This window comes from Trichomycterus rosablanca, chromosome 2 (assembly GCF_030014385.1).
Source record: "Trichomycterus rosablanca isolate fTriRos1 chromosome 2, fTriRos1.hap1, whole genome shotgun sequence".
Taxonomy (NCBI): domain Eukaryota; kingdom Metazoa; phylum Chordata; class Actinopteri; order Siluriformes; family Trichomycteridae; genus Trichomycterus; species Trichomycterus rosablanca.
The window spans coordinates 23,596,540-23,609,471 of NC_085989.1; the positions used below are offsets into that span (position 1 = coordinate 23,596,540).

A 12,932-nucleotide genomic window follows, 5' to 3' on the forward strand; every position below is an offset into this window, starting at 1 on the left:
TGAGACCTGACAATGTCTTGTTAAAGTAACCATGAACTCCCTAGGAAAAAAACTTTACAAACAAGTTACAAACAAAAGCTGAACCTATTGGAGGATATAACACATTATTACTCTACATATGTTGATGAGAAATGGTCCAGATGAATAATTAACATCATTCGATTCAAGAAAGTTTGAGTATACAGCGATCAACCATAACATTAAAACCACCTCCTTGTTTCTACACTCACTGTCCATTTTATCAGCTCCACTTACCATATAGAAGCACTTTGTAGTTCTACAATTACTGACTGTAATCCATCTGTTTCTCTGCATGCTTTGTTAGCCCCCTTTCATGCTGTTCTTAAATAGTCAGGACCCCCACAGGACCACTACAGAGCAGGTATTATTTGGGTGGTAGATGATTCTCAGCACTGCGATGACGATGACATGGTGGTGGTGTGTTAGTGTGTGTTGTGCTGCTATGAGTGGATAAGACACAGCAGCGCTGCTGGAGTTTTCTGCTGGACTGAGAATAGTCCAGCAACCAAAAATATATCCAGCCAACAGTGCCCTGTGGGCAGCGTCCTGTGACCACTGATGAAGATCTCAAAGATGACCAACTCAAACAGCAGCAGTAGATGAGCGATCGTCTCTGACTTTACATCTACAAGGTGGACCAACTAGGTAGGAGTGTCTAATAGAGTGGACAGTGAGTGGACACGGTATTTAAAAACTCCAGCAGCGCTGCTGTGTCTGATCCACTCATACCAGCACAACACACACTGACAAACCACCACCATGTCATTGTCACTGCAGTGCTGAGAATCATCCACCACCATCCAACACTAAAGCATAACCAAGCAATAAAATGACCAGAGGCTATCATATGTCTAACTGATGCTGCAGAGCATAAACAACAAAAGACTACAGTAGCTAAGGGAATTCACTTTACAATATATTATTACATTTTGACAGGTTTTTGTTGCAGAGTTAAACAGACCTAAACCAACTCAAATCATATCTCTCTCACTTAAATTACAGATATGCTATTTTGTACCTAGCTCAGAGCAAAACCATACCTATAACTAGAATGTCCCAACAAATACATCAACAGCTTAGTTTAGTGTGACTAATCTGTTGAGCCCAGAGACTTAAAAAGGCAAACACAGTTGGTTTCCTGAGCATGGATGAATCATAGCCTCAAAGTACTGAATTGTACCAATATCAGGGGTAAAATGAAGTCTGTTTATTGTAAACTTAGGCTTCATATAAAAACAAGTTTAAGGTGATTAAATCATGCATACAAATGCAGCTGCACATATAGGTTGTACTAGGTAGATTATCAATTTATATTATGTATCAGCTATAAAAAGGATTAAATAGCATATGGCAACTAACAGAGCTAAGGTAAAACTGTCGCTCAAATTTTAGGTGCAGTAAATCATTGCAGCATGTTGAACACGAGCAAACAGCATTTACAAAGAAGAACAAATGCTGCAAATGGAAAAGGTCAATGACAAGGCAAATACTGGCACTTAAATACCCCAAATGAACAACTACAAAAATAATCACAAAATTAAACAAAGATGTCTATAATACATCTTAACAAAAATTGTAAAAATTTATAGCTTCTCAAAGATGGAACACACACACACACACACACACCGATCAGCCATAACATTAAAACCACCTCCTTGTTTCTACATTCACTGTCCATTTTATCAGCTCCACTTACCATATAGAAGAAGCACTTTGTAGTTCTACAATTACTGACTGTAGTCCATCTGCTCTCTACATACTTTTTTAGCCAGGACCCCCACAGGACCACCACAGAGTAGGTATTAATTGGGTGGTGGATCATTCTCAGGACTGCAGTGACACTGACATGGTAGTGGTGTGTTAGTGTGTGTTGTGCTGGTATGAGAGAATGTCCACTCACTGTTTACTCTATTAGACACTCCATCCTAGTTGGTTCACTTTGTAGATGTAAAGTCAGAGACAATCGCTCATCTATTGCTGCTGTTTGAGTTGGTCATCTCTTAGGCCTTCATCTGTGGTCACAGGACGCTGCCCACAGGGCACTGTTGGCTGGTTATTTTTGGTTGGTGGACTATTCTCAGTCCAGTGACAGTGAGGTGTTTAAAAACTCCATCAGCACTGCTGTGTCTTATCCACTCATACCAGCACAACACACACTAACACCACCACCATGTCAGTGTCACTGCAGTGCTGAGAATGACCCACCACCTGACCATTAAAGAACAGCATAAAAAAGGGGCTAACAAAGTATGCAGAGAAACAGATGGACTACAGTCAGTAATTGTAGAACTACAAAGTGCTTCTATATGGTAAGTGGAGCTGATAAAATGGACAGTGAGTGTAGAATATTTTGTAGAATATATTGTAGTTATTTTTTCAGTTGCCTGCCAGAAGTGGATAGATACACTTGTTTAAGAAGTACTAACTCAAACAAGGTTTACAATAAACTGTACTTGTAAAAGTAGTTTAAACTTGGGGTGCTAATAATTTTTAAAATAATTACTTACTTATTAAGCTTAATGAGGGTAGTAAAACAGAAAAGTTTAGCTTCACTTAGCACATTTTTAACACATTCCTACACTTGAAAGGGACTGTGAATTATTTTTCATATTTATCCAAAATTTAAAACAACACTGCTAAGCTTTAAATCAACAAGTCTTCATACTTTACTAATAAACTAAAAAGTGTAATGTAGTGACAGTCATGGAGAACATTAAGATGAACACTGAGAAAAGAAGTATTCAGCATTAAGAATGTACAATTTAAGCAAGCTCTAACTAAGCATGCTATTTAAATAATAGAGGTGAGTCACTTTATTAAAGCTTTTAGACATCATTAGACATGCTTACTCAGGTCTATAAAAATAAAAAATAAAAAACCTAAAAAACAACATATTAGTTTAAAATATAATTAAATGATAAAGAAATATGAGGAACAGCAGACATGCAATATACCTGATCTAATATATGTGCAAAATGCTAAGATTGCTTCTTTTTAGTGCTAAGCATTCCACACAAATCCCATATTGTAACTCAAGTCATGAAATGTCCATCATCCAGACATCCAATATCTTCTTCCAACAGACCTTGATCAGATCAAAGGAATCACAAATCACATGCTTCTTCCTAACATCACAGCATGATCCCCAGTCCCTAGCAGTGAGGCCTTGGCACAGCTAGAGGAGGTGCGTCATGAGAATGTAATGCAGCACTGCGCAGAATTACATAACCGATCAGTCTTTAACCCAAAAAGGCTATCAATTCCTATCCAGTGTTTATGAATGAAAAAGAAATAACAAGCAAAAAATGTGTATGTAGTAAGATGCTGTAGTTCTGTACTTGTTCAGCCCTTGATATAAACCAGGCATGTCACATGATTCCAAGTTATGGCTGAAGGCAAGGCTTTTTTTTTCGCCTTAAATGCCCCTAATGCTGGTGATCTTACTGCTATCTCACAGTATTACTTTTAGAACTTCAGCTATGAAGTGAATATGAACAAATCCCAAAAAGCAGCTTAGAATCCCCCATGAGAGATTCCAGAGAACCAAGCAGCATGCAGAAGAACAAGAGAGCCAGTCTAGCACTTACCTGTTCGTGATACTCGATTCCCATGCTCAAGGTGTTAATGAGAATAGCGATCATAATTCCACGGTTAAAGTATTTGCTATCCACAATGCGCTTCATCCTGTCCCTAAAGTTCTCCCAGTACCGGACCAGACGGCTGCTCTCCTTCCATCTCTTTCGATGATGCAAGCCTCCAAGTTTGAACTCAGTCCTGTGAGAAAACTCATGCACCACCTCTCCTTCGGACCTGGAGCACTCAGAATCAGCAAGGTCCAAGTCAATGTTGTCTAAAGCCCGGGAACAGTACGGACACCCAAGCACCTCAAAGATCAATGGAGTGGGCACTGTGCCTGTCATCTGCAGCAGCAATCGCCTGTGTTCTAAAAAAAGTACAAAAAAACTTTATGACTTCTTTATCCATCCACAAAAGAATCCATAAAAGACAAATATAATAATTACTAGTAACTTTTTTAAATTGAGCTTTTTACATATCTTTTAATTGTACTCTTGTACTATTACTAGAACTATCAAAATGATTAGATAATCATATAACCACAATTACTTAAGATAATTTTAGCATGTGGGGGCAAAATATGGTTTTAATTAGCTTTTAATGGAAATTATCATTCCCTCCTACTATGTGAAGTCAACAGTGGAATTCAACAATGGAGAGGAGAGATGTATTTATTGTAATTGATCGGATTCCATATTAGAATGGTAAATGTATGTGGTTTGCAGTCAGTGTAAATCTTAACAAACATTGGCAGACACCAGGTTCATTATTAATTACCTTATAAATAAAACCAAATACCTGTGCCATCATGTATTATTTTTGCCCATAAAACCCTAAAACCTTGTGCTTAAAATTTCTTTTGCTGATTTTAAAAGGCAAGAGGCAAGTTTACCAAGTTTACCTTTCTTCTTAATTACACTTTTTATTGGTTTGGGAACTGAGGACACTAATTGTTGTAGTTTTGCAAGTGAAATTTTTGCCCATTCTTTCTTGGTTCGAGTCTTTAGCTGCGCAACAGTCCATAGTCCATTGTCTGAATCTTCTTTTTATGATGCACCATACATTTTCGATAAAAGACAGATCTGGACTGCAGGCAGGCCAGTCAAGCACAGTTGGTGTCTATAATGACATTGTCTTGCTAAAATAAGGAAAGTCATGCTAAGCCCCATGTAATTCATCCATCACTCGACCAGCCACAGAGGCCACATTTTGCAGTGGCAATGAGGAGCAAACACCATCCAAACTCTTCTCCCTCAGCCACAACCAATTGTGTCTGTTGCTAGATTTCTATCACCATGATTAAGAGGAAACCAAGCCATAAAAGATTTAAGCTTACTGTTAAAAAAAAACCCAATCAAGAACTTTTGGCTCAACTATTTTTTGTGTTAATAAGCACATTTGATGTATCAGTTTTCTGTTGTTTATGGTAATGATGTCACAGTTTTTGAGAATTAGATTATCTAAGAAATTAATTATTAATAATTTAAAATAAAGAATACTAATTTTGCAGCACATGCAAAAGGTGTATAAAACAATATAAATCAGGTATTTGCATTTACATATTGTTTCTAATAACTAAAGGCAATTAGAATCTTAAACTGTCATTCAGCAAGTTTGGAAAATAAATTGCTAAAACCTAAACACAACATTAAAAGAATCTAAAAGCAGATCTGACAGTAATATGGAATGTGCTGTATTGTGTGAATGTTGGACTTATCAATCTTGTATCAGTCATGTACAGGCTTTTAAAATACAATTTAGAAAAGCTTCATATTTCTTTTTCCATTTCACATTTTCTTCTTGCCACAAAAACTGCAGCCATCGTGTAAAAATGCTAATTATTAAAACCTGTTCCTTAGAAAATCACACTGTGGTTGCTAAAAGAAGAAACTGACACTACCCTGTATTATGCACCCTCACTTTTCTCATTTTAAAAAGGGATTCTGTAAAGCATGTTATTAAATTAGATCCCATTTTAGAAGCGTTTTACCCACACAAACTCTAAATTTGGCGCTGACTGTGGAACAAATGCTCATGTGGGTGCAATGTACAGAGATGCAAGCTTGTATTAAATGAGCCAAATATAGATACTCACTGTGATCTCCGCTGAGTTGCTGCAACTTCTCGAATGGATCAACCATATCTGCTGTGCTGTTGTTGACCTCAACTCTTCCTTTGGCTGTAGCATTGCTGGCTGTGTAGCTGCAGATGAAGGATGGCAAGATGGTAGGATAGTTCATGCCTCCATTAAATCTCCCCAGCTGAGTCACACCAGCTGTGGAGGCTGTGCAAATCTGTGAAGTCTCGAGAAAGTCACCTTGAATGATGCTGTGTACTGATTGGGGCCCCGCGGGAAAATCAGCACTCTCTGTCATGGCATGTGGGCTTGGACTGCCATTGCTAAGGTGACCGTGGTGGTGCTGGTGGTGCTGGATAAGGTTATGGACAGAGCGTGCCCAGTTTCCACAGCTTTTGTGCCTGCCATGCCCATTGGCCCCACCTCCCCCAGGCAGGCTGCTGCTGTTGGGGTTGACCTTCTTCCTGCGCTTGCTCTGCCAGCCATGATAGAGGCGTGACATGCGACGCTTTACCTTACGGTATAGGTGACTAATGTACTTGAGCATCTCCTCGTAGCAGCTGCCGGGCTCTGAGTAGCTGGCCAGAGTACTGTCATTGGACAGATAACGTGCACGCTGCTCCTGCATTAGTTGGTTCTCCCGCTGCTTTGTCTCAGAGAACTGGGTTGCAATTACAACCAGGCACAAGTTGATCATGAAGAATGAGCCCACCTGGAGTATGCACAGTATCATATTTTACTGGCTTAAACTAGACAGCACAGACAGGCATGCATCAGACAAATAAAAATAATAAGAAGTGTACTTACTATAATGAGCAATATAAAATATATAAAATTGTAAAAGGAATGGGCATCCATAACATAATACATGATGTCCACCCATCCCTCCAATGTGATAACCTGTAAGGATTAAAAAACAAGAATTCACTTTCCCATTTTTTGAGAGAAATAATCTTTGTACAAACCTTAATTCTAAAAAAAGTTTTGACAGTATATGACATGCTAATGTATGCTTATTCCAAACTTAATAATTACAACATAGTGCTTTAAGCATTTACATTTGCATTTGCAGCACTTAGCAGACACTTTTATCCTTACAATTGTGACAGCATATAGTCTACGCAATTGAGGGTTTAAGACCTTGCTCAAAGGCTGAACAGTGGCACCCTGGTAGAGGTTGGGCTTGAACTGGTAACCTTCTGATTACTAGTCCAGAACCTTAACCACTAGGCTACAACTGCTCTAATTAAAATTGGTACAAAAGCATGTTTACCACTGATAAACAACCTTTTAAAACACTAATTAATCCAGTTAATTAATAGTTAATAGTTACTGTATATAGTTAATTAATAATTAATCGTTTTATTTAATAGTTAAAAATAAAACGCAATAATAATATTTAATCAAGCTCTGAAAGCAGATTCTTTCACAGGAACTCTCAAGTTATACATAACATGGTCACATATACAATACTTTGGTTGAAAAACACAATGTCCAGTATTCCCATAACAAATGTGACTGTTGCACACATTGCAGTGCTGTTTAAAGGTTTAAAGGTCATGATCACTCAGTAGTCCTTTGAGCCTTGCCTATTTTGCACACATTATATCCAGATACCCTGAATATTTTAATAATATTTTGCACTATAAAAGATAAAACACATAAATGCTTGCAACTGCACATCAAGGAACATAATCCTAAACGGTTGGAATACTTGATAGTGCATTTGTGGCAGTAGCAGGTACACCTTTAAAATAAGCAGACATTTACAAAAACAGTAAGAAGATAGGAGAAAATAAGGTTCTGGATTAAAGTTTGTACTATAGATGCTTGCAAGGTTTTTGAACAAAATATATATACAAATTATATAGATAATGCATTTGATGTTTACTGGTATTATATTTAGCAAATCATGCAGATAGAACACAAAACTGTTTCACAGCACACTGCTACAGAAGGTATTTACCAACTTTAGTCAATACATATTATAAAACAAGTATTCTGTTGCAGAATTTGTTATGCAGTTATGCTTTTTGTTCCATGTGTAACTGCTGTTCCTGCTGTATTAAAGTTGTTCATTATGCATTGTCAACATTGTCATCATTATTTAAGCTTTGACACTGCTGTTATATAAAAAAAAATAAAAACAACTACATTCCTATAAAGTCCATATTATAGAAGTATGGGATGGGTGGAAGGCATGGATGGTGTACAGTGGAGTCAAAAAGTATTTAGTCAGCCACTGATTGTGCAAGTTCTTTTTCATCATAGGTACACTTCAACTATGAGAGACAAAATGAGAAAAAAAAATCCAGGAAATCACATTGTAGGATTTTTAAAGAATTTATTTGTAAATTACGGTGGAAAATAAGTATTTGGTCAATATCTGTTGATGCATGCTCAATAATCCAGGTACACAAATCCACAAAGTTGAATCAGTTCATCTGGACACAAGTTTGTTGTAGAGATACGTTTCGTCACTCAATCCGAATGACCAGACTGAAGAAGTCATTCGGATTGAGTGACGAAACGTATCTCTACAACAAACTTGTGTCCAGATGAACTGATTCAACTTTGTGTATTTGGTCAATAACAAAAGTTCAACTCAATACTTTGTAACATAACCTTTGTTGGCAATGACAGAGGTCAAACGTTTCCTGTAAGTCTTCACCAGGTTTGCACACACTGTAGCTGGTATTTTGGCCCATTCCTCCATGCAGATCTCCTCTAGAGCAGTGATGTTTTGGGGCTGTCGCTGGGCAACATGGACTTTCAATGCCCTCCACAAATTTTCTATGGGGTTGAGGTCTGGAGACTGGCTAGGCCACTCCAGGACCTTGAAATGCTTTTTACGGAGCCACTCCTTCGTTGCCCGAGCGGTGTGTTTGGGATCATTGTCATGCTGGAAGACCCAGCCACGTTCCATCTTCAATGCTCTCACTGATGGAAGGAGGTTTTGGCTTAAAATCTCACGACACATGGCCCCGTTCATTCTTCCCTTAACACGGATCAGTCGTCCTGTCCCCTTTGCAGAAAAACAGCCCCAAAGCATGATATTTCCACCCCCATGTTTCACAGTAGGTATGGTGTTCTTGGGTTCTTCTTCTTCCTCCAAACACGACGAGTTGAGTTTTTACCAAAAAGTTCCATTTTGGTTTCATCTGACCACATGATATTCTCCCAATTCTCTTCTGGATCATCCATATGCTCTCTGGCAAACTTCAGACGGGCCTGGACATGTACTGGCTTAAGCAGGGGGACACGTCTGGCACTGCAGGATTTGAGTCCCTCTCGGCGTAGTGTGTTACTGATGGTAGCCTTTGTTACTTTGGTCCCAGCTCTCTGCAGGTCATTCATCAGGTCCCTCCGTGTAGTTCTGGGATTTTTGCTCACCGTTCTCATGATCATTTTGACCCCACGGGATGAGATCTTGACCCCAAGGGAGATTATCAATGGTCTTGTATGTCTTCCATTTTCTTACAATTGCTCCCACAGTTGATTTATTCACACCAACCTGCTTGCCTATTGTAGATTCACTCTTCCCAGCCTGGTGCAGGTCTACAATTTTCTTTCTGGTGTCCTCCGACAGCTCTTTGGTCTTGGCCATGGTTGAGTTTGGAGTCTGACTGGTGAGGCTGTGGACAGGTGTCTTTTATACAGATAACGAGGTCAAACAGGTGCCATTAATACAGGTAACGAGTGGAGGACAGAAGAGCTTCTTAAAGAAGAAGTTACAGGTCTGTGAGAGCCAGAAATCTTGCTTGTTTGTTACTGACCAAATACTTATTTTCCACCATAATTTACAAATAAATTCTTTAAAAATCCTACAATGTGATTTCCTGGATTTTTTTTTCTTATTTTGTCTCTCATAGTTGAAGTGTACCTATGATGAAAATTACAGACCTCTCTCATCTTTCTAAGTAGGAGAACCTGCACAATCAGTGGCTGACTAAATACTTTTTGACCCCACTGTAAGTGGGTCTTTCATAATAAGTGTGAAACAATAATGTACAGCTAGTGTTTTATCTTTAGCAAACAGTATCTGGCAATATAAGAATGGGAGAATAGAGAGCACTCTTGGGTACTCTCTATTTATATAATAGTGATCTAATAAATCATTTATAATGGATCTGATTTGAAAGATTTCTTTTTAAGGGAACAGCAAAACTTACTAATGTCGTATAAATAAAGTGAGATTAACATGTACTCAGCAGCTTCTTAAGAATCTTTACAGGATTGCAATGTGTTGGGCAAGGCCAAAAGTCTAGACATTATCACATTATCAAATGAGGTACAATTCCCTGCTTACTTATCTGCTAATAAGGGAGTTCTCTCTTCTCACACTAGATCTTTTATAAAGCAGTGCTGCATAACCAGTGCTAGCGCATGATTAAAGACTCTGTCATACTTTCATGTTTACACAGTCCTTCCTTCTAAATACATGTTGCCATATTTTAATATTAACACAGGGAATGGATCAAGCCAGGGAGACTCACACTGCAAACCCAACTGAATAAGAATAACCTAGAAGTGTCAGACACTCATTACTAAAGGAAAAAGTGCTGCTCTTACTGGTGTAACATTCTGCCAGACCTGCAGGCTTGAATAACCTGGTCAAGAAGCATGACTGTGTATTGTTTAAATCTCTTTAAACATTAATTGAAGACACAACCATGCTATAGGTGAGCAGTTTGATTAAAATTGTGATGCATTATTGTCACTACTGCTATGAATGCGTTCTATGATGTTTTCTGATTGATTTTTTTTTAAGATTCAGTTGATTTTAGCGCACAGATGGCTCATGCATCTTAGTAAGCAACAAAAAAATATATTTTCTGGAATGCCTTGTAAAAGGATGAGACCACATTAACTAAAATATCTCATTTGATTAAAGAAATATTTAATTATTTGATGCAGCTGGTGTGCTTCTAGTAAGACTCCATTCTTTATGAAATAAAACAAATGGCAGATAAGACGGTATACTCTTTTTTTGAGTATTTAGTTTTCTAATTAAAACAAATAATCGTGACCAGTTAATTGCATTTTTGTTCTGTACAGTAAAGTAACTGGTTTAAAGCTTGCATAAATTAAAACAGCTAGCCAGCAAAATTTTATGGTCAATAATCTTTATGAAAGGTCATAAACAGAAGACACTTACCTGGAATATGGCAATCCAAGCATATCCAATGTTATCAAAGTTCACAGCCCCTTGGTGGGGATTAATTTCACCAGCCCGACACACATTATAATACTGGTTCCAGTTCACACAGCCGTTCTTACTTGCTGTATGAGGGCCTCTGTAGAACTGTCCAGGGAATGCACTTAGTGTGCATTCCCTCTCACCCTCTTTAAAAGGGGGAACATCATGGCATCTGCGCATGCCATTCTCCTTTACAGAGGAGCAGATAAATGGACTGTCTTCCCCATCACCATGCATGTAGTATGGCTCCATGAAAGACAGATTCGACAGCCTGTTGAGAGAATTGAACATTATAACACAATAGGGATATGCTGATCAGATTTAGTCTAAAATTTTGGCCAATACATGGACATTTTAATAGTCGGGTATTAGTTCACTAGTTCATTAATTATGTGTTTTTTATCATTTAGATCAGTAGTCCCCAACCACCAGCACACGGACCCAAAAGCAATGAAAACACTGCTTCCATTTCCAACATCCTATCTCTGTGAAGTGGGAGTAAACTGGACATAGAAGAAACACACTTCGGGTGTCATTGTCTCCTAACACCCCTACGTGTCTCGTTGCAGCAAAAAAGCTCAGGGTTACCACTGATTTTCCATCATTGGTAAGTAGTATTGTTATGCACCTTGTGTTTATTATTATGCCCGTTGTATCATTTTATTTTAAATCCTCCCGCCCCTGTCGGTCCATGAAATTATATCTTATATATACCGGTCCAAGGTGCAAAAAAGGTTGGGGACTGCTGATTTAGATTGAGTGTTTATGTCAATAAAATAGTATGGGCATGTGTCTAAATGGATGGAGACTGGTCATGTAATTAAACAGGTAAAGTAAACAATGTGCTTATGCTGGTGATAAAGTATGAACATATGTTTAGATTAGATATATACTTTATTTGTCATATATACATATACAGAGTACAATGAAATTCTTTTTTCACATATCCCAGCTTGTTTGGAAGCTGGGGTCAGAGCGCAGGGTCAGCCATCGTACGGCGCCCCTGGAGCAGACAGGGTTAAAGGCCTTGCTCAAGGATCCAACAGTGACTGCATAGCAGAGCCTGGATTTGAACCGCCAATCTTCAGGTTGATAGCCCAAAGCTCTACCCACTAGGCTACCACTGTACCACTTATTCTGGTGTTTTGGTATCGGCTGTTTACACTCGCGATGCCGTACATACATGTGTTTATGTTGGTGACATAGTACGGATATGTGTTTATGCTGGTGACACAGATTGGACATCCTAAAGTAAAGCAGCTATGTGTTTATTCTGAAGATGTACAATGCTGGTGATGTAGGATTGACATATTTAAATCATTTTAGCACGGGAATAAAAGCAGTGATGCACATTTCTGTATTATGGTAATATTTCGCCAACAGTAATCACATTTGTGTATCAGCATCTGATGACAGTAATATTATTGGATAATGCTGATAAAGTAATAAAGGCATGTATTTACACTAATGACATAACATGCTTATGTGTTTATGGTGGTGATGTAAAAATCCTGGATCAGGACATCCCTATACAACAGACATGAGCGCCACAAAATTACAGAAATGTAAACCCTTAACAACTTCTGTAGATGCTGTTGAGGAGAGACAGGTTAATCATTGTACTAGTAGAAAGTAGAAAGGCAAGTAATAAAACAGGATCATAAACTGTATGTGAAAAAAGTATGACGCAACGGCATGACGCAGTGGTACTGCAGCCATCTTACACAATGCTTTGTTAAAAATAGATATGAGATTGTTACCAAGTCTCCCCAGCAACTCCACAGAGATATAACAATAAAATCTAGTAGCTCAGAGTCAGTTTTTCGTAACTAAACATGAGCTGACAATAATATTACTGCTTTATTACACAGAATGAAACCTGAACAGAGAACCAATTTGTTCCATTACATCAAAACTTTTTTAGTTGTTCTGGTATTATTTTAAGTACAATGAAATAAATGTAACATATCCTTTATTTTAAACATGGATTATGGAAATATCTGAGGTTGATTAGGGGTTTCTGACTCTGCTTGAGTTTAGATAAGATTATTTTTACAT

General features: G+C 38.1%; 1 protein-coding gene across 1 annotated transcript in view; it reads right to left on the reverse strand.

Annotated features, from left to right (window-relative positions):
* Positions 1–12,932, reverse strand: part of cacna1ha (calcium channel, voltage-dependent, T type, alpha 1H subunit a) — a 105,471-nt gene that overhangs the window by 33,247 nt on the left and 59,292 nt on the right. The window contains exons 7-10 of the mRNA XM_063012894.1: positions 10,833–11,145; positions 6,482–6,574; positions 5,693–6,386; positions 3,609–3,964 (exon numbers count right to left, since the gene is read on the reverse strand). Of these exons, the coding sequence (XP_062868964.1) occupies positions 3,609–3,964; positions 5,693–6,386; positions 6,482–6,574; positions 10,833–11,145 (1,456 nt within the window). The remainder of the gene's footprint in view (positions 1–3,608; positions 3,965–5,692; positions 6,387–6,481; positions 6,575–10,832; positions 11,146–12,932) is intronic.